Source organism: Megascapheus bottae, chromosome 11 (assembly GCF_031878675.1).
Source record: "Megascapheus bottae isolate mThoBot1 chromosome 11, mThoBot2.hap1, whole genome shotgun sequence".
In the NCBI taxonomy this organism is placed as follows: domain Eukaryota; kingdom Metazoa; phylum Chordata; class Mammalia; order Rodentia; family Geomyidae; genus Megascapheus; species Megascapheus bottae.
Window position 1 is genome coordinate 46,933,339 of NC_143519.1, and position 20,992 is coordinate 46,954,330.

Sequence of the window (20,992 nt, forward strand, 5' to 3'; positions counted from 1 at the left end):
ACAGTTATTAATGTAAAAAACTAGACTTTCCATTAGCCTATCACTACTAAAAATACAGCACCTATACATGAATTTTACAGCTTTGTTTTCAGTGTGTTCACCAGCACACAACACAAACATGAGAAATTGCAGATTTGGGACTCTGGGGACTTAGCAGGATCTCTCCCTGCAAATCCCAAGATGGGTTTACCCCCACCTGTAAATTCCAAGATGGCTTGACCCCCTAGTTCCATCAGCCTATGAGAACTTAATCCAGCTGTGTGGGTAAATGATCAAAATAGAAGGTTTTATCTGGGTACAGATGGATCATGCCTATAATCCTGTTACTCAAGAGGCTGAGATCCTAGGGGCCACCGTTCAAAGCTAGCCAGGGCAGAAAAGTTTATGAAGCTCCCATGTAACCAGCAAAATAAAGTTGAGCTAGAGGCATAGCTCAAGTGGTAGAGAACCAGTCATGAGCCAGAAAGCCAAGTGGGTGCAAAGCCCTAAGTTGAATGGCATAGTCCCAAGGAAAAAAATGCAGGTTATCACCATTGCAGTATATTGAATTCCCCGCAGTTTACATTTGGTTCAGTACTATGATAGTGAAGTACTCTCATAGTGAAGTTACTAATATCTCCAACAGAAAAATTAAAATGGAACCAGAGAGACTAGCTTTGTAATCACCTTTTATAGTTCATCTGGCTAATTGTATCAGTAAAATGAGGGGCCTACGATAAAGAATGGATGTCAAGCTTTCTGAATGTAGAAATCCAGTAAAACAGCATCAAGCTGGAGTCCTTTGTCATCACCATAGGCAGAAAGATGACAAAGATTAAACTTAAGCCTCCTTGGTACTCAAGTCTGTCCTCTATCTACAAACAAAGAATTTGGATCTAATTCCTATTAGATTTCCAACAGCCAAAGGAACTACAAGTCAATACTGTTTCTGCTCATCAGGTTTTTTTTTTTCCATTTTGACCTTCTCATGGGATACCATTTTACTTTTGAGCTGAAAGAGAACTAAGCTTCCTTAGCAGGCATTGTAGACCTGGCTGAGAGTGAAGGAGAATGCCTGAAAGCCCAGGACATGGGACTCCAATTGGATTGTCACCTCTCAGTGGGATTTGACTGAGCTCTCCTGGCCCTTAATTTGTGCATGGGGCTCATTTTCAACTTCTCTCCATTTGAACTGAAAAGATGCCCAAGGCCACTGTTTGTCCCCCAGCAATAACTCCTAATGGAACTTCTCATATAAAAAGCCACCTGCATCCATTCACCCCTCCTTTTCTCATGGCAGCGAGAAGCTAGAAATTAAGCAAATTAATATTTCATAGACACTGTTACATATTAGATGTCTTTGTGCTCATTGAAGACAACCTGGATTGGTTTAATCATAGTTTTCTTTTGCCAACAGAGCAAAGAAATCACAAATTGTTTTGCCAATATATACTATTTGCTTTCTAATAGGAGGAAGGCTTAGAAGAAATAAGACTAAGGATGATTCAGGAGGCCCACATTTACTGGTAAAAGAGGTAGCTTATGGGTGACTCGACTGATGGGTTGGAGGGAAAATGGCTTTGTAAGATTTGCATTGAGCCTGAAAAAATGTCATGGGACAGCTGTGGGCTTAGGAGCAGCACCACTTATAGGAGTCTCATCATATTTTCTCTCAGAGCTTTCTGGACCTTGTTCTTACTTACAATATATACTTCGGGCTTGGTGGGCCAGGAGTTCCCTGGACACACTGTGTGATAGGATTTCTGTAGTTGGATGTAGAGTCTGCGGCCCCGAGTCCTAAGTTAGGTCTACTGTCTTATTCCACTTTCTGGGATATCTCAGGATGGGACGCCCTTGAGGGGATTGGGACTCTTCTGAATGTTCTCATTCTTACTTTTTCCTTGCTCCTTTTTAAAAAAAAAAAAACTTGGACTGTGTTTTGAACTCAGGACACTGCTTTTGCTAGGTAGGGGCTCTTCCACTTGGACCACACATCCCTTCTTCGCTCTCAAACAGAGTCTCATGCTTTTGTTTCTGGTCTAATTCAAACCACAATCTTCCTATCTCTACCTCTTGCTTAGCTGGAGTTATAGATGACCACAACCACACTTGACTTATTGGTAGAGATGGGGTCATACTTTTACCCAGAGCTGGCCTTCAATTGATATCATCTTGATCTCTGGCCTCTAAATAGCTAGTATTGTAGTCATAGGCTGCCATCTTTGTGCTTTGCTCTTGCTTTTTGCATTTTTTGTTTTCTTTTCAATTTCCTCTTATGGGAAAAATATAAACACAGCATATGAAACATATAAAAACACAGCACAGGTTGTGCAGTCTGAGTCATCAGTGCTGTGCTCACTGTGCAATCATCTGAGCCACACAGCTTCAAACTTCACCTAATCAAGAGACAGAACCATTGTTTTCTGCAAGGGCCACTGGACATGTGAGGTCAACTGGTATTTATGTTTATGTTGCTATGAATAAAACTCCTAGATTAATTGAATATGCATCTTGCCTATGGTTTCCTTGGCAGGGCCAAACCAAATGATTTCACAGACTGTATTTAACCTGCTTGCTAGCCATTACCCATAATTACCACCTCCCTCTCCCCTCAAGCCACCTCCATTCCACTCTGTCCTTTGAAGTTGGCCATTTTGGGTACCTTATCTGGTGGACTCACAGAATCTATCCCTTGAGGCTGCTTGGGCACCGGTGCAGTGTCCCAGCTCTCTTCTTTGTAGTACATGCATGCCTCCCAACCTCTCGCACCCAGGCTCTTCAGATCTGTCCAGAGTGCTGAAAGCAGAGCTGGATTCTCAGCATCACAGAGACATGCCGTGGAGATGACCACACTGCCACATGTTCTCTGGATAGCTCTGGCCCCGGGGAAATTAAGCAATGAACTTGTGTGTATGTACTTAAGTGAGTGTGTACAGTCACACAGATCCTAGGGCTTAAACTCTGGGCTAGGGTCCTGTCTCTGAGCTTTTTTAGCTCAAGGTTACCACTTGAGCCATAGTGCCACTTCTGTTTTTTCTTGATAGTTAATTGGAGATAAGAGTCTTGGTGGGGGGGTTTCCTGCTGCTTCTGGCTTTGAACTGTGATCTTCAGATCTCAGGCTCCTGAGTAGCTAGGATTATAGGTGTGAACCACTGGTGCCCAGCTAGGAGTCAATTATTTTAAAAACAGGTTTATTGAAAAATCCTTTAATAGAGTTTTGAAAAATCACATAACACATATTTTATATAGGTTTTGAGGCCACAGTGGATTTAAATGCTCCTAACTCAGTACCTTGCAGTCCCAGTGAATGGATTTGGAAGACACCTAGAGTAGTCAGGTTCCTAGAGACAGAGTAGATGATGGCTGTCGGTGTTCCAGAGAGAGACACAAGCTGTTTATATTAATAGGCACAGCTTTAGTTTGAGGTGCTGGCAATTTCTGGAGTTGGATGGTAATGATAATTGATCACAAAGGAGTAAAAATGCCACTAGCCTATTGACTTAGAGATGGTTTCAATGGGCAGTGTACGGGTGGCTCATGCCCGGCAGACTGCTGAGCTCCCATTGAGGTTGGAAGCCAGCCAACCAAGGCAAAAGTGTTGATAGACTCTTATCTCCAATTTAAAATCCATCAAAAACCCAGAAAGGAGGCTGTGGCTCAAGTGGTAGGACAGTAGCTTTGAATACAAAAGCTAAGCAACTGCAGAAGGTCCTGTGTTCAAACCCCAGTCCCAGCACAAACAAAAAAGAACACAACTTTTTTTGTCAGAATTTATCATTCCATCCATTGCGAAGGGAAGAGTATGGTCATGACATTCCTTCAAAATGTGATACCTTAAAAAGAAAAAAGAAAACCTGGCACCCTGCAAAACATCATCAATCCACTGGGAAAAGCACAGGAAAATACCCTCCTTGTTGTTTCATACTGTCATATTGTCAGCTAGTACTTCATCACTGACACAGTTTCAGGGTCATGAAACAAATCCAAATGGTTTGCAGACTAGTGAACGTGTATCTTTCTATGCCTGCACTGAAGGGTAGTTAGACTGTCACTCAGATGCCAGCATCTGCTGGACATCACCTGGGAACAGAGTAATGCCTGTTAGGACAGGGGACTTTTGTCTCAGTGCCAGGATCCTAGCTTGAACTAAGCCTTAGCTTTTTCACTCAGGTCTGGAACTCTATTTCTGGCTTTTTTTGCTGGGTAGTTGGAGACAGGAATCTCACAGATGTTCTTGCTGGTTTTGAACAGTGGTGCTCAGATTTCAGCCTCCTGAATACCTAGGATTACAGGGGTCTGCCTGGAGGAGGGAATTTAAAACAGTAGTCACATGGCCTGCCTCATCTAGAAGCTCTGCACCAACAAATAACCTCTCCAGACATCCCAAACACTCCTAGATTCACTAATAGCTCTGCTTAGAAATGTGCCTTGCATTTGCATTCAGAAGTGCATGCTAAATGACTTAATATAATTTGAAAGAATTCATACAGTGTACAAAGTGATGTTGAACTTGTAGCTTTTGTGAGCAAGGCTGATGCTCTATACTTTGTGGTGGTTAATTGGAAATAAGAGTCTCAACTTTTCTGCCTGAGCTGGCTTCTAACCATGATCCTCAGATCTCAACCTCTTGAGTAACTAGGATTACAGGTGTGAGCCACCAACACCCAAATTAGATAGACTTAAAAAAAAATTCAAGTCTGGCAGGGAATTTGGTCCAGTGGTAGAGTGCTTGCCTAGCATGCACGAAGACCCAGATTCGATTCCTCGGTACCACATGTCCATATCCTCTCCACCCCCCACACACACCTCCTTAGATTGTCTCTTGCATATTGATAAATTATTTATCAGAGATTTGGACATTTTTTGTCAGTTGTGGGTGGGCCTGGATGTTATCCCTGAGCTCCTCAGTCAAGGCTACTGCCCTACCCCTTGAGCCACAGTGTCCCTTTCACTTTTCTGATGATAGTTGGAGATAAGAGTCTCACAGACTTTTAAGTGCCTGGGCTGGCTTTGAACTGTGTTCCTCAGATCTCAGCCTCCTGTGTAGCTAGGATTACAGGCATGAACCATCGCACCCAGCAAATTTGGACATTTTTGTCTTTCAGATGTATAAAAAATATTTCTTCAGTGTGTACATTTCCTGTTACTTGTATTATGCTGTCATTTAACATTATGTTATGTTTGAGGGCCTCGCTATCAGACTGATCAGAAGCTCACAGTCATCTCATCTCTATCTCTCAGGTGTGTACCACCACACCTGGCTCATGTAGCCAAATCAATGATTATTCCTCTGGTGTTGTGTGGACTCAGTTCACACTCATGTATTTGCATTCATAACTTAATCATTTCTATTTCAATGTTTGGATTTTGTTCATGTGAAATTTATTTTGATTCAAGATGAAAGGTTTGCCTCCCACCTTTTCTCACTGTCTACCTTTTCTACATAAGTAGATGTCTACACATTCCACCTCTGTCTGTGGATTTGAGGCATCCTTTTATTGTATTAGTGAGTCTCAAAATGTATATTGTTCTCTTTCCGGTTCTGTTTGTACCCCTCCCCCTCTATGAATCAACTTTATATCTGTATGAGAGCTATACTAATTTAATTATTGTATTTCATATGTCCAACATTCTCTCTTTACCATTATTTGTGAAAAAAGTAGAGGTTATTCTCATGAATCTTTTTTTCCAGTTAAATTGTTAAAAAACAACTTTGTCAAATTTAAAAGAAAAATCATGTTGGGACTTATATTGCAATTGCACTGACCTTAATAGATTAATTTAGAAAGGATTCAAATAAGTCATCTAATTGGGAGCAAGAAATGATATTAATTCATGCTCTTTATATATAGTATCTTTATATATAGTAACACACACACACACACTAAGGTCTCAAAATCGCAGCTAGCTACATGGCAAGTGCTTACCACTTGAGTCACAATTCCAGCCTGGCTTTTTCCTTGTAAATACAAGGTAGAGTTTCATGGGCATTTCTGCCTAGGCTGGCTTCAAACTTCAAACCTCCTAATCTTAACTTCCTGAGTAGGTAGGATTACTGGCCAAGTTTTCCAATTTTTGACTTGTAGCTGGTTGAAGGAATCGACATCCAAGCCACAAATGTCAGGAGTGAAGTGGAGGAGCTGACTGCTTATTCTGTTGTGTATGCATCCATATTTGCTTTAGGTTCTGCCCATTTCTCAACTTTGTTCCCATCTACCTATACATGAAAGTCACCAACACTTGAGTCATTTTGATTATATCTGTACTGGGTACCAGATATCACCATCTTGACTCCGACCAATTAAAGCAGCATGGAAACTAAGAACTCTACTCAAATGGCATTCTTCATACTAGAGAGTGTTTCATCTAAACCACTCAGAGCCTCTCTCTTAGGGACTTTACTTTGGGGATAGCAGATGGTAGGCCAGTCAGAAGCTGGAAAGGCCAAGTATCAAGAGCTCACACCCATAATCCTAGGCTGAGATCTGAGAATAGAGGTTCAAAGCCAGCCTGGGCAGGAAAGTCCATGGGACTCTGATCTTCAGTGAACCAACAAGGAGCTGGAAGTGGAGCTGTGGCTCAAGTGATAGAGTACCAACCTTGAACAAAAAGCTAAGTGACAGCACCCAGGCACTGAGTTCAAACCCCAGTACTGGCCCAAAAGGAAAGAAGAAGGAGGATGGCAATGTAGGGAAGAAGAAGCAAGCTGGCAATGGAAAGACCTTGAGTCAGCAAATATGTAGCAGAGGATAAAATGTAGAGAGATAATAGTAGGTGATAACCACAAACAAACAATTCTCCAGGAAAAAGCTGCCTCATGGCTAAGGCACAGTTGCACTGTTATCTCCTTCATAAAAACTTACATGATTAATCCTTTACAGCTGTTTACTATAAAATATTCCAGATCTCTAGGACATTAGCCTGAATAATGTCTCTATATGTCCTTCAAATAAATATTTGCAAATGTAAAACTGAACTTCAAGTGGAAGAAGATGAGTCAGATGCAAGACTTCAACTTGCCACCTTGTGTGGGAAACCTGCTGACAGAAGACCTTGACTTTGTCTCCTTGTAAAGAATAAGACTATCACTATGGTAGCTCATGTGTGTAATTCTAGCTACTCAGGAAACTGAGATCTGAGGGTCACAGTTTCCTGCTTTAGCAGGAATGTCCTTGAGAATTTTATCTCCAGCTAACTAGCAAAAAGCCAGTGGTGGGCCTTGAATTCAAATGGTAGACTGCCAGCCTTGAGCAAAAAAGAAAAGGGACAATACTTGGGCCTTAAATTCAAACTCCAGTACCGGTAGAAAAAGAAAAGACAATTATAGTCTTCCACCATCTCTCACACCTCTGCCCCAGAAAAATTATCCCTATTTGCATTCATTCATGCTTGCTCCCACCAGTCTGAGGATTAGTAGTTGACATTAAACACCTTCTCCCCAGCCTATACTTCACAGCTTCCTGTGAGCTTGATTACAAAGAATCCCTAGCTAGTTACCCCATCTCACCCTTCCTTCCTTTCTCCCTCCCTTCCTTCCTTGCTCTTTCTCATCCTATAAAGCTACTCAAGTCTTCACTCATCCACAGTTTGTGCGCTGGCACATGCTGTGATCTTCTGAGTGCCAGTGTTCTGGCCCGATGCTTTTGCTGAGGCTTTCCCGAAGACATCATCCTTTCTAGAAGTTTTTGAATGCCCATCTTCCTGCATCTCTTGCTCTGATAACTTAGTTGAAGACTTGATTCTGAAGATCTCACTCTTTCTGATATTACACTCTTCTGATTATCATTGTTTTGTGCCGATTTCTCTCCCTGGGAAACTTGTTTCTCAAGCCATCTCTGAATGGTCCTGTTTTGGATATTGCATGTATGCTCATATCTGCCCAAATTCTAGCCCTGAATATCACTACAATTTGAACATCTACCACCTGCTTGTATAATGTGTATAGTATACATTTTGTATATGCATCTTGTGTCACAGATATGGTTACATGTGTGCATTGGTTCTCTATAGAAATCAAACCAATAGAATGGGAAAAAAAATTGTGAGTTCTAACTTTCTGGAGAACTGTAATGCACCCTCCATACTTTATTAATGTTTCTCTTGCTTTTATATCCTTAGTTATTTATACTTTCAAGGCACTTCATCCTTGCTCTACTTAGCACCACAACAGTCTCAAGCCTTCATTACTTCATAGGAAATGCCATCTGACCACATCCCTTCCCTATTAAAGTCATCCAGCAGCTTTCCAGGATTCCCAAGATCAACAAAATAAAGGAGAAGCTCTTTGAGACTCAAGATAGTACAGGTTCCCACTCTCCCTCCACAGTCACCTCCCTCCCTCTTTCTTTCTCCTCCTCTCCGCTTGTTTGTCCCTCTCCATAGAAATTCCCATTTTCATTTCAGCTTTGCTCTGAGAGCCACAGGCAACTTTTCTTTTTTTTTTCTATGTATGTGGTACTGAGGGATCAAACCCGGGTCTTAGTGCATGCTAGGCAAGCACTCTACCACTAGGCCAAACTCCCAGCTCCACAGGCAACTTTTGTAGCATATTTTCCCCACACTGAGACTCCTACTTGGAAGACTTAGGTCTTTCCTAGCACTGGAGCCACCCTGGGCAGTGTCAGCCCTCCTGAGCCATCTGTACAGATCTAAGAGTCTGGCTTGGAACAAGAGGAGGGTAGGAAGGCTGGGTAGAGGAGCGATAGGATCCCTTTCCATTAGGACTTGGCCTCATGAGGAAACAAAAATAGATGACACGAAAGTGCTAATCTGTTGTCAAAACAGAGGCTCAGAATGATGGTAAGTGAATTTCTAAAAATCAGGAAAGCCTACCTTCCCTCCTCCCTCCCTAGAAGTCACTGGAGACAGAGTAATGAGAAATTCTTTTTTTTTTTTTTTAACATTTTCACTATTAAGCTTCAAGAAGTCTTATTCTTTCTCATTCCTATTTATCACAAAACTGAAGTGTTTCTGATCTTTTCCTAGATGTTGTCCAGTGAATCTTCTATTTTCCTCTGTTCAGGAAAAGAAAACAGTTCAATATTTTCCATTCAAGAGTGAAACGACCTGGTTTTCAGCCCCAGAGGGTTACCAAGTTCTTGGGGAATTTGTGACTGATCAATTTCATTTAAATAATCATGTTTAGCAGCTATGGCTTAAGCATTTTGATTTATTTCTTAATTGAATCATTTTACCAGAACCTGCACACAATTTTTCAGCTTTAAATCATAATGGCAACTTGCTCCTGACTTCTTTACTATCTAAATGTTCTTAGAAAGTTTATAAACAGCTACTCAGGAGGCTGAGACCTGAAAACCGTGGTCCAATGCCAACCTGGATAAGTTGAGACTCTTACCTCAAATTAATCACCAAGAGCCAGAAATGGAGCTATAGCTCAAATGGTAGAATGCCAGCCTTGAGTAAGAAAGCTAAGGGCCAGTGCTCAAGCCCTGGGTTTGAGCCCCAGTACTGTCATTAAATTATAAGCATTACAGTTTTTTCTATATTGTTGATTTTGCACCCAGGGTCATAAAGATACACATTGCAATTCTGTTTCTTATTTATTTGTAACAAAAATTCAAACTACATAGCCTGACCTACAAAGCAAGCTTCTAAAGTTCTATATTTCAGTTCTTCTGGCTATGAATAACGTATGAATCTTTTTTAGAAAGGATGGTAGTAAGAGTTCAGAATTCTTCCCAATCAACTGGTTGGGGTCTTTTTGCTTACCCAGATAGAAATCTGAGTTGATGAGAAATTCTCCCAGTACTAACAATCCCATGTCCCTGAGTGTCCAAGGCCTAGCAGCTGGACTGACACACCCAGAACATTTGAGCCGCAAGCCCTGAGAGCTAGAGGCTCATTGCGTTGAGCATCAGAAGCCAGAGGTTTATTATAGTTCTAGATAGCCAGAAGGATTGCTCCAGACTCTCACCACCAGTGACAGCACATGGCAGCTCTTGTAATCCCTGGCTTCTAGCAGCCTGGGCAGTGGCAGCAGACTACAGTAAGCTATAGTAGGTGATACATTTAGAGTTACAGGCTGTTGGAGGATTTCTGCCGTTCCTGGGATTTGAACTCAGTGGGCGCTGTTCCTGAGCTTTCTTTGTTCAAGGCTAGCACTGAGACACAGCACCACTTCCTTTTCTGTTTATGTGGTACTGAGGAATCAAACCCAGGGCTCTATGCATGCTAGGAAAACACTCTACCACTAAGCCACATTCCCAGCTCAAATTACAGCTCTTATACAGGCCTTGAGTGCTGGGACCCTCATTTCCTACAGTGAATGCTGTAGCTTTGAGCCTATAGTGTCAGAAACCTTGGCTTTCAACAGCACCTGCTGCTTCTGCTCACAGTCATTCTTTAGAATTTGTTACCCTCTCACTGCTACCGATGCCCCTGCCCCTGCCTCTACCCCACCACCACTCTACTGCTGTTCAGCCACCTCTGGCATCCCCTCTGTTGTCACTCATGTCATTCTACTATTTTGAAGATGTAAAAGTAGGCAAGAAAAGACCTTCCACAGAAGGTGTTGGTGTTCCAACACCAGGGGGCAGCAGAGGAGATTATTTTCTGGGTAACTTGAAAAGGGAATAAGTCCACTATTTAATTTAATTTTGTGGGGGGAGGGGGTCATGGGGCCTGAACTGGGCCTGGGCACTGTCCCTAAGCTCTTCAGCTCAAGACTACCACCCTACCCTTGAGCCAAGCCCCACTGCCCATTTTCTAGAGGTTAATTGGAGATAACAGTCTCCGGTCCTTTTCTTCCCCAGGGTTGGCTTTGAATCCTGATCCTCAGATCTCAGCCTCCTGAGTAGCTAGGATTACAAGCATGAGTCACCACACTCAGCTTTTTAATTTTTTGTCGGTCATGGGGCTTGAACTCTGGGCCTGGGTGCTGTCCCTAAGCTCTTTAGATCAAGGCTAGTACTCTACTTCTTTGAGCCACAATGCCACTTCCCAGTTTTTCAGTGATTAATTGGAGATAAGAGTCTCACAGGTTTATGCCCAAGCTGGCTTTGAACAGTGATCCTGAGATCTCAGCCTTCAGAGTAGCTAGAATTACAGACATGAGCCAACAGCACCTGGCTCAATCAGTCCACTTACAGTGGTGTAAGTGTTGTATCAAACACAACAGCTCTTCATCCTTCATGCAAATGAAGGAAGTTGTGTACCAACCATAGCTTAGTTCTTCATGCAAATGAAGATCCGTGTTTATATCAATCATAATATACTTTGTCTGCTGGGCCACTAAGGGAAGTCTCTCCCTCCTCCCCAACCTGGGTAAATATGGCTGTGGGAGTTCACTGAGGCCTATGATAGCCAAAAGATGTTAGAATGTGGCTGGGGGGCAGTGTTACATGGAGCAGGACTTGTGCTTTGTCACTGAGCAGCTAGGGTTGCAGGGTAACTTCTTTAAAGAATGTGTGGTGGTATCAAAGCAGTCAGTATATCCTGGTCCTCAGTTCAAAGCATCCAGGGCACTGGAGAGAAAGTCTAGCAGCTGACATTTGGAAGGCACATCACCTGGGCCTTTCAATATGTTAGTTGTTTTGTTTGTGTTTTTTTTACTTATGAGGCTTGAAGGCAGGGCCTGGGCACTGTCCCTGAGCCAATTTGTGCTCAGAGCCATAGTGCCACTTCTGGTTTTTTGATTGGTTAATTGGAGATGTGTCATTTCTGGGGACTTTTCTGCCAGGGCTTGCTTCGAACTGCCATCCTCAGATCTCAGCCTCCAGAGTAGCTAGGATTGCAGGTATAAGCCACCACTACCCAAAAACATGTTATTTTAAAGGAAAAAAACAAATTTTGAAATGGGAGCTTTCAGTAAAGGCTTATCAGCTCCATTAACAGTGCTTTCATAGTATTCAATAGTGCTCTAGCAGTGCTTACTTCCTGCCACTATGCCACAAGAAGAGATGAGTCCCTCTGGTATGTCTCAAAATCATCCATTGAAGGTTTGCCATGGCCAGAGTGAAGGAGAACCATCTTAACACCAATTGTATGCATGCCCCACTGGGGCTTAGCCCTAGGTATCACATTTATAAAGTGCTGCTCCTGTGTGTGTAGAATATTCCAACATGTAGAAATGTAAAAAGATTAGAAACAGGGTATCCTTGGCTCAGGCCTGTAAATTTTTTTTCAATACTGGGATTTGAACATGTTCTACTGCTGAGCTAGGCCTTCAGCATTTTTGCACTGGTAATTTCTGAGATAGCGTTTGTCGTTCCATGTCCTGTTATAGCTGAGATGCCAGGCCTACTTCCCAGCTCTTGGTTGAAAGGTAGTCTCAAACACTTTTTGGCCTACACTGGCCTCAAACTGCAACCCTCTCAATCTCAGATTCCCAAGTAGATGGGATTTATAGGCCTGAGCCACTTGGCATCTGACAGATAGTAAAGACAACTTCAAATTTTATTTCTCTGATGAGAGAAAAGGCAACTCTTGTACATATAATACAGAAACATATGGAGCATAGCTCTCCTGAAATCATCCCAGTCACTGTCTTAAAAGAAAATAAAGATACTGTAAAATAGAAATAGAAAAAGTACACTGGTAGCAACTTAATTATAGCACTTTCTTTAGTTTTCTTTTGATACGCATCTAAGAACATACCAAACACAAAAATACATACTGTGTTGTCTTTTTTTTCCTCTCAGTTTTCTAAATTCAAGTTATTATACCAACAGTGTCAAAGCCTGTATTTTCTCTACACAGATGGGGTAGTCACCAATCACTTTTAGTTGCAAACATTTCTGTTTTCTATCTTTTCCTTCCCTCATTAAAATCTCTAGGTGGGCTGTATTCAGTTTAAAAAAATAAAATAGAAAACTATTCACATTTTCCTAGCAGTTGTCTCTACAAACCTCCAGTAGCAGAGCTTCAGCTCCTGTTTGAGAGACATGGAAAGGGGAGGGGCGAAGACAGGGGAACCAAAATAAACAGATGGTTGCCATGACAATCTGTGAGATTCTTGCAGGATCATTTTTCATGGTTTTCTTTTGAAAGAAATGGTGAGACAGGGATATGTTTTTTAAATTAGTTTTAATTTCATTGACCTCCTATAACTACTCTGTAGCTCACACACTGCACAAAACAAATACCTTGACTAGAAGCCCACCTTGACTGTGTTTGACCCCCTCCTGCTTTCCATCCCCCATCATTTCAGGATGTGATGGTGGACATCCATTCTGCAGGCAGATCACTGGTGCTGAGGGGTGAACCCAACGGGGGGGAGGGGGAGGGAGGGGTAAGCGGAGTGGGAGGGGAGAGGGGACTGTGATTTTTGGCATATGACAAATGAGGACCTTTATCATCACATGAGGCAGAATGTCTGGTCCAGGCTCATACAGAGTGACAGGAAATAATCTGAATAAAATTTGTTTCTAGTGGGAAGAGTCAGAAGTCCTAGAGAAGGTGAATGGTGCCTATTAATCAATTTAAATCAAGCAGAGCTAAGTAACCTTCAGTATAACTGGGGTGACTGAGGAAGGAGGATGAGCAAAGTTTTTGGCTCCAGAGGACAAAGAAAAAGGTTGAAGATTTTCATGTTTTATATGATTTCTCTTATAACAGTCTAAGTGCTTATATATTAAATTTTTTGGTAAATATACTCTAAAAAGTTAAAACACTAGACCAGGCTTGGTTTAAAGGGAGAAAAAACTGGAGGGAAGGTAAAAAGAGGTATGCATAATATTTGTATGTGCCAGTGCTGAGGTTTATTCAAACCACTTGAACCCACTGGCTTTTTGGTAATAAATTGGAGATAAAATAGTCCCCATTGACTTTTCTGCCCGTACTCGCTTTGAATCTCAATCCCTAGATCTCAGCCTCCTGAATAGCTGGGATTACAGACATAAGCCACCAGTGTCTCGTGTGCATAATTATTAAACAGCCCTGGTCACACGTGTGTCCCAGTGGTCAAAGGCAGCGGCAGCTGCCGAATACTCCATTATCTTGGGATTGTCAGGTAAGGCTGGGAGGGGACCATTATCTCAGCCCTTGTTCCTGGAGGTTCTGGAGAACCCCCCCTCATCACTGGAGGAGGGACTTTGGTTCCCATGAGACAGGTCCTTCTGAAGCCTTGTCATTATAAGTAATTGTCTTCATTTAGGGGTGTGGGATCTGCCCAGCCAGGCTCTGCTGTTCCTTAGGGGTCATCTCAGTCCCGTGTGATAATAGATACTGCTGATCAGCTAGTTCTTATTGGAACCAGAAATGACTGTAAAGTGATTGGCTGGCTTGGCACAAAGGACACAGACACAACATGGAGGTTGAGATGTCAAGCTTTCCTCTGGTGTTTAGTTCATTTGTTGCAATAAAAGGAGTCTTACACACACCTTTTAGAATCAACAGTCTGTGAGACCTTTAATGTCTAAATTCTGATGTCTAAACCACCGCTGTAGTTGCTTTTGAAAAGTTTAGTCCTCAGGTATCCAAAGTATTGTATTTTGAGGGTTTCTGGGAGGCCTGTCTGTTGGCTGGTTGATTGGCTTTTGGATTAGTTGTGGTATAGGAATTGAACTCAGGAAAGCTTCACCTCATGCTAAGCGCACATTCCAGCTCTGAGACACACCTCAGCCTCTGGAGAAATTCTGCTCAGGAGCTGTCTAAGAGAAGGATCCCCTCCTTCAAGAGAACCCCTATACCCTCCAGGTGGCCTAAGACACACAACAGCAGCCACTGTGTGTGGTTGCGGGGCAACAGGGTGTGGGGGTGCAGGGAATAGTGACTCTTACCAACCAGAAAGGAGGAGGGCTGACTCCAGAGCTGTGTTGGACAAGATGAGTCTAAGGTTGTGTCTATGTCAGGAAGCAAGGAGACAAATTATATTGAATGATATGAAGCGTCTCCCCTAAGACAGAAATGGGATGTACTGGGTATCTGGGGAGGAAAAGTGTAACTGACCAAAATCTATTGTGCATAAGTAAAATATAAAGCATTAGTTTATCAATTATAATGATACTTTGAAACAGCAAGAGAAAACTTGGTGCTGGTGGCTCACACCTGTATTCCTGGCTACTCAGGAAGCTGAGAGCTGAGAAAAACAGAAGTCAACCTGGGCAGAAGAGTCCATGAGACAGCATCGAAAGCAGCCAGAAGTAGAGCTGTGGCCCATGTGGTAGAGTGCTAGCTTTGAACAAAAAAACTCAGGCATAGTACCACCCCCCCCACACACACACACTAACTCCCTCACTTTTTTCCTTTTTAGCAAGAGTTTGGTCTCATAAGAACAGTGTGTGTGTTCTCAAAGCATCACTCATTTATGCATACATGCATACATACATATATACATACATGCATGCATGCATGCAAATAGTTTTTTTTTCTTGAGGCAAGATCTTCCTGAATCATTTAGGTTGGCCTCAAATAGTCCATCCTCCTGCCTTTGCCTCCACAGTGCTAGGATTACAGGCATTGACTGCCATTCCTGGCATCTGCTTGCTTCGTTCTTTTGCTGCTCAGTGCTATTATCCCTTTTCCGTATAGTGAGAAAGCTTCAGAAACCTGAGGTGTTTCCTACTTTTATGTTTACAAAAAAAGGCAGACACCCTTTCATATTTGTTTACCATCAAGATTTTGAACTCAGGCCCTCACATTTGCCAAGTGGGTGCTCTATCACACTTCAGGTCTTTCTTACTGTATTTTTCTCATAAGGTCTTACATTTCTGCTTGGAAATGGCCTTGTGCCTTGATTCTCCTAGCTTAAAGATGCCATCCTTTCGGCAGGACTACACACATGAACACCACGCCCACTGAGCTTGTTTGTTGAGATGGGATCTTGCTAATATTTCCCCCAGGCTGGCCTTGAACCCTTGATCCTCCAGAGATCTCTGCCACCTGAGTAGCTGAGATTACAGGTATGTAATGTTTAGGGCAAACATTTCAAACATACCAGTTCTTATTTGGTCATTGTGTCCTCTCCACAAGTAAATGTACAGAGCCTACATTACTTAAACCTGGGGGCATGTTTGAAGATTTTTTTTTGCCAGTCCTGGGCCTTGAACTCAGGGCCTGAGCACTGTCTTGGACTTTCTCGAGGCTAGAACTCTACCACCTGAGCCAAAGTACCACTTCTGGCTTTTTTCTATGTATGTGGTCCCAAGGAATTGAACCCAGGTCTTCGTGTATGGTAGGCAAGCACTCTGCCACTAGGCCAAACACTGGGTCCATGTTTGGAGATTCTTGTGAATAAAAATAGAATCCTCTGTTGAAGATGGTTGTTCTCTTCCACCAGGGCATAACTTTTAAGCACCTGTGGCTCAAAGCTGTAATCATAGCTACTCAGAAGGCTGAGATCTGAAGATCTCCGTTTGAAGCTAGTGTTAGGCAGAAAAGTCTGTGAAACTCTTACCTCCAATTAACCACTCAAAAGCAAGAAATGGGAGGGTTGGTAGAGCACCAGCTTTGTGCTAGAAAGGTAAAGAACAGCACCCAGGCTCTAAGCCCATGCCTCAGTACTGGCACCAAAATTGTTTTTTTTTAATTAAATAAACAAAAGAAACTAAATAAACAAAACCTTCTTGGGAAATCCCAGTCAAGTTAGTAAACTTACCTATTTTCAACAACTCTTGTCTGCTTAAAACCTTAAGCAAATTTAGCAGACAAACAGCAACAAAAATAGGCAATTGTGTATTTCTGCGGGTGGAAGTTTCAGGATTTCTTTTCTGTGGAATCCTGGCCTATGGAATTAATTATGTGAATATCTGTATCAGCTACTTTCTGAATCACATAAATATGAATTTAAAGACCATGTGTCTTTTGAAAACAGAAACCAAAACTTTTGCTCTCTTCTTAATTCTGTTGAAAAGTTAAAAAGCTGCCGAGAAAAGATCAAAGCCTTTTAAAAAGGCCTTTTGGCTTAAGAGAATTATCTATCCAGCACAAACCTTAAGGGTTCATTATTTTCGTCCCGTGGATGATTTGGGTCTAGCAGCCTAGGCGAGCCATCTCACCACTGTACTTCCACTGTGAAGATGTCATTAAGGGAAATGTAAACAGCAGCAGCAGCAATAAATGGGGTCTGGCATGGCAAATTTGAAAATGGGCGTGGGGGGTGGAGGTGTGTGTGTGGATGGGGGGGGGGGTGTTCTCTGATTGCTAGCAACCCGAGATTTGAACGCAGGGCAGGGCTCTCCCAGCTTTTCTGGGGGTGGGGGGTTCCTCCAGCCGCGTCCCCGCCAGCCAGACCTGGGCTTTCCCGTGCGTCCTGCGTCCTCTCCAGGCGTTGTCTGCGCGGTGCTCAGGCGCGTCGTCCCCGGGAGCGCTCGGGGAGCCCGGGGCCTTGGGAAATGCCCACCCCCTGCCGACCCCCTTGTTACGTGACTATCGCTCGGCCGGGCTCGGAGGGCTCGGAGCCACCCTGCCTCCTGCCGGTCGCCTCCCCTTGGGCGCTGCCTCCCTCGCCTCGCGCAGAGGGAGCCGAACGAGGCGGCTCCGCCCTCCTCCGACTGGGTCGGCGTCTCGGGCTGGTGGATTGATGCCTGAAGTTATTAGGAGAAATAAGGTAGCCGAGGGGACCACATGGAAGTTGTGACAGCTCCCAGCGGCGGGCCGGCACCTCGGCTGAGCGACGACCGCGGGACGCACTGAATGCCGGAGGTCCCCCGCCCGCCAGCCTGCCAGCCTGCGGGGATGGGCCACTGCTGCTCTAAGCCTTACCGCTGCCTTCAGTGCCTGGACCACACGGTACCTCGCCTCCCCCACCCCGTCCCCCCCCCTCCCCGTCCTGGCCCGGGCTGAGGACGCGGCCACCGCGGTCCCCGCCTCCCCGGCTCGCCGGGGCTTTGTTGGGAGAGCTGAGCTGAGCGTCTCGGGCTCCCGGAAACCAGACTCCGCAGTGCCTTACATAATTCCTTATTCCTGCAGTCACAATGAACTGTTGCGTTAGCCTCCGAGAGTAAGAGCCATCCTGCCTGCCAGGATGTGGTGTGCAGATGCTTGTTTATTTGTAGGGTGTGTGTGTGTGTGTGTGTGTGTGTGTGTGTGTGTGTGTGTGTGTGTGTGTGTGTGTGTGTTGGTACTGAGGCTTGAACTCAGGGCCAGTCAGGGCACTCTCCTTTACCTTGGTTGCTCAAGGCTAGTGCCCCACCACTTGAGCCCCAGACTTGCTCTGGGCATTTTGCGGGTGATTTGGAACGAGAAGGGGCAGAGACTTTTCTGCCCAGGCTAGTTTCAAACTGCGATCCTCAGGTTTCAGCTAGGATACAGGTGGGGACATCAGCACCTGGTTTTTGCAGATTATGAATGAATTCCTTCCCTGCAGAAGAGGGAGTGTGAAGTGTAGCTAAGTGTGTCCTGACTCTTTCCCAGGTTCAAACTCTTAGAAAGTTTACTGCTCTGTTTAAAAGCGACAAAAATCAACAACAGCATCCACCCTTGTTATTTGTATTCTTCCTGGCAGAGAACAAAGCACAAGGGTCTACTTTTTCCTTTTGTACTTCTGTGCCTCACAGTGGGTTGGGGGCCCAGGTGAGAACCTGAAGAGCCAGAGAGCCTGTGAGGAATGAGTTCAAGCATTCACTGCTGGGCAGCTATCAGCCAGGGAACTGGAGATAAAGGGAAAAGAGACTATCTCTGTTTTGTGAACTTTAAACTGGGAGTGAAAATTTGCTTTTGTTGTTGCTGTTGTTTTGTGTCCATACTGGGACTTTAACTCAGGACCATAGGTTGTCACTTAGCTTCTTCATTCAAAGGTAGCCTTCAACCATTTGAGCTACAGCTTTGCTTTCAACATGCGGTCATTAATTGAACAGAAAGAAGTCTTGTGGACTTTTCTGCCAGCGGTTGGCTTCCACTGGAATGCTTTTAATTTCATCACTAGATAACTGTTGGAAGAGCTCTCATCTCCATGATATATTTTATTGTCATGCTTATTCGAATTTCTCAAAGATGCATGAAATGGAATCTCACAGGGGGCTGAAATTGCCTCCTTTCTACCCATATGGGGAACTACTTGATAGCTTGAGATCTAGAATGTGAGCAGGTGAAGAGAAATATATAGTTTAATTTAAATCTCATTACAAAACAGTCACTGTGGGACAGCTCAGTTATCAGCTCTACTTGTGAACTTTGACCTACAGGAGGTAGACAGCCCACCTCAGAAAAGTTAACAGATCCCTGATGTTCTAATATAAATATTTCAATGGGTTTTGCTTTTGATACAACTGAGTATGAGCTAAAATATTTATGTATACATTTAAGTACTTTTCACAAATAGAAATATAAAACATTGCGAGCTGTTGGTGGCTCATACCTGTAATCCTAACTACTCAGTAGGTTGAAAACTGAAGGTTGTGGTTAGAAGCCAGCCAGGGCAGGAAAAGCCAGGAGACTCTTGTCTTGAATTAACCATGAAGGGAGGGGAGAGGGAGGGAGGAAAGGAGGGAGGGAGGGAGGGAGGGAGGAAGGAAGGAAGGAAGGAAGGGAGGGAGGGAGGGAGGGAAAAAATGGCACTGTTATCTCCATACAACCTAGAAGTGGTTAAGCCCTCTTTCAAGAAGGGTTTACCAAAAAGGAGAAGAAAAAATTATTAGTCACATCAAAGGGAAAGTATATCACATGTAAGGTAATAGCATAAAGTTTGGTTCTAAATTCTAGCATAAAAGTTTTCACAGTATATCTGCATGCAGTGCTGTGTACTTGTAATCCCAGCTACTAGGGAAGTTGAGGTGCAAAGATTGAGAGTTCGAGGATAGCTAGGACACCATACCCAGATTCCATTTCCAAAGGAAGAGAGAGAGGGGAAGGAAGAGGAAGAGAGGGAGGGAAGAAGGGAGGGAAGGAAGAAGCTAGAGGCTATGATATAGTAGTGTGTGGGCCCTTTGGGGGAATGTATTTTTTTTCTCTTTGTTTTCTTTCAAATCAAATTCCTGACATTTATTTTCCTTATATCATTCTTGAACTTGGGGAGAGATTTGAAGAATAATTCAATATCATTCATCTCTTTACTGATGTGACATTTTAGTAGCTTTCAGGGGTTTTAGTCTTGAAACTCAGTACAAATCATTGCTTACTGATAGACTTAAAACCTGAAGTTGTATTTATGAAACTATCTGTGTCTTCCACCTGTCCTCTTGACTTTGCTTTACTGTACTTCATTTGAGGTTTTTTATAAGTATGTATTTCAAGTGCTCTTTGAAGAAACTGAGGACTTTCTTTGGAAAACTAGTAGACTTGCTTTGTTATTTACCTACTTTTAGGATAACTTTGCAGGCAGCATGGGACAACTGTTCATTTAGTGAGTCAACTGTGCACTGGGCACTGCCATAGGAGCTACAGTGTGGGATCTCAGATTCCTCTGAGCCACCTGACTGCACAGCCTAGCTTCAACATAGGTAGACAAGTGTGAGAAGGTGGTAATAAAGTCCAGCTTAATGACTCTTTTAAATTTAAAATAAACATTTCACCCAGCCGCTGGTGACTCACACCTGTAATCCTAGCTGCTCAGGAGGCTGAGATCTGAGGATCACAGTTCATAGGCAGCCCAGGCAGAAAAGTCTCTAAGATAAGACTCATCTCCAGTTAATCACAGGAAAAGCCAGAAGTAAAGCTGCAGCTCGAGTGCTATCCTTGAGCAAGAGGAACTTAGGGATAGTTCCCAACCCAAAAGTCTAGTCCTAAGACTGGCAAGCAATAAATGAAGAAATAAATAAATGTACCACCAGGTGTTAGTGGCTCACACCTGTAATTCTAAGCTATTCAGGAGACTGAGACCTGAAGACCAAGGTTAGAAGCCAACTCAGACAGAAATTATCTCCAATTTACTACTAAAAATCCAGAAATGGAGCTATGGTTCAAGTAACAGTGCACTGACCCTGATTTCAAGCCTGTCCCAGTACCAGCATAAGTACATACATATATGCATGCATACATAAAATTCTCCTTGCATTCCTTATAGCTAGAAAACAAAAAAATGAATAATAAAGTGTATAATTTGACCCTATGGCAGCTAAAGATGTTGTAAAAGGCATACTAAACAAATAAGCAACATGTTGAATAATTTACTAAGAG

At 43.2% G+C, this 20,992-nt stretch overlaps 1 protein-coding gene and 1 long non-coding RNA gene across 3 annotated transcripts in view; one reads left to right on the plus strand and one right to left on the minus strand.

Moving 5' to 3' along the window:
- Mtus2 (microtubule associated scaffold protein 2) overlaps positions 1 to 20,992 on the plus strand; it is a 339,242-nt gene that overhangs the window by 255,400 nt on the left and 62,850 nt on the right. Inside the window, exon 1 of one of the 2 annotated variants that reach the window (XM_090342205.1) lies at positions 17,366 to 17,668. The exons of the other annotated variant lie outside the window; for it this stretch is intronic. Coding sequence (XP_090198331.1) covers positions 17,573 to 17,668 — 96 coding nt within the window. The 5' untranslated portion in view covers positions 17,366 to 17,572. Of the gene's footprint in view, positions 1 to 17,365; positions 17,669 to 20,992 lie in introns of those variants that run through there. 2 annotated transcript variants of the gene reach the window in all.
- LOC150057019 (uncharacterized) overlaps positions 1 to 20,992 on the minus strand; it is a 61,881-nt gene that overhangs the window by 22,840 nt on the left and 18,049 nt on the right. The gene's annotated exons all lie outside the window — the stretch shown is intronic.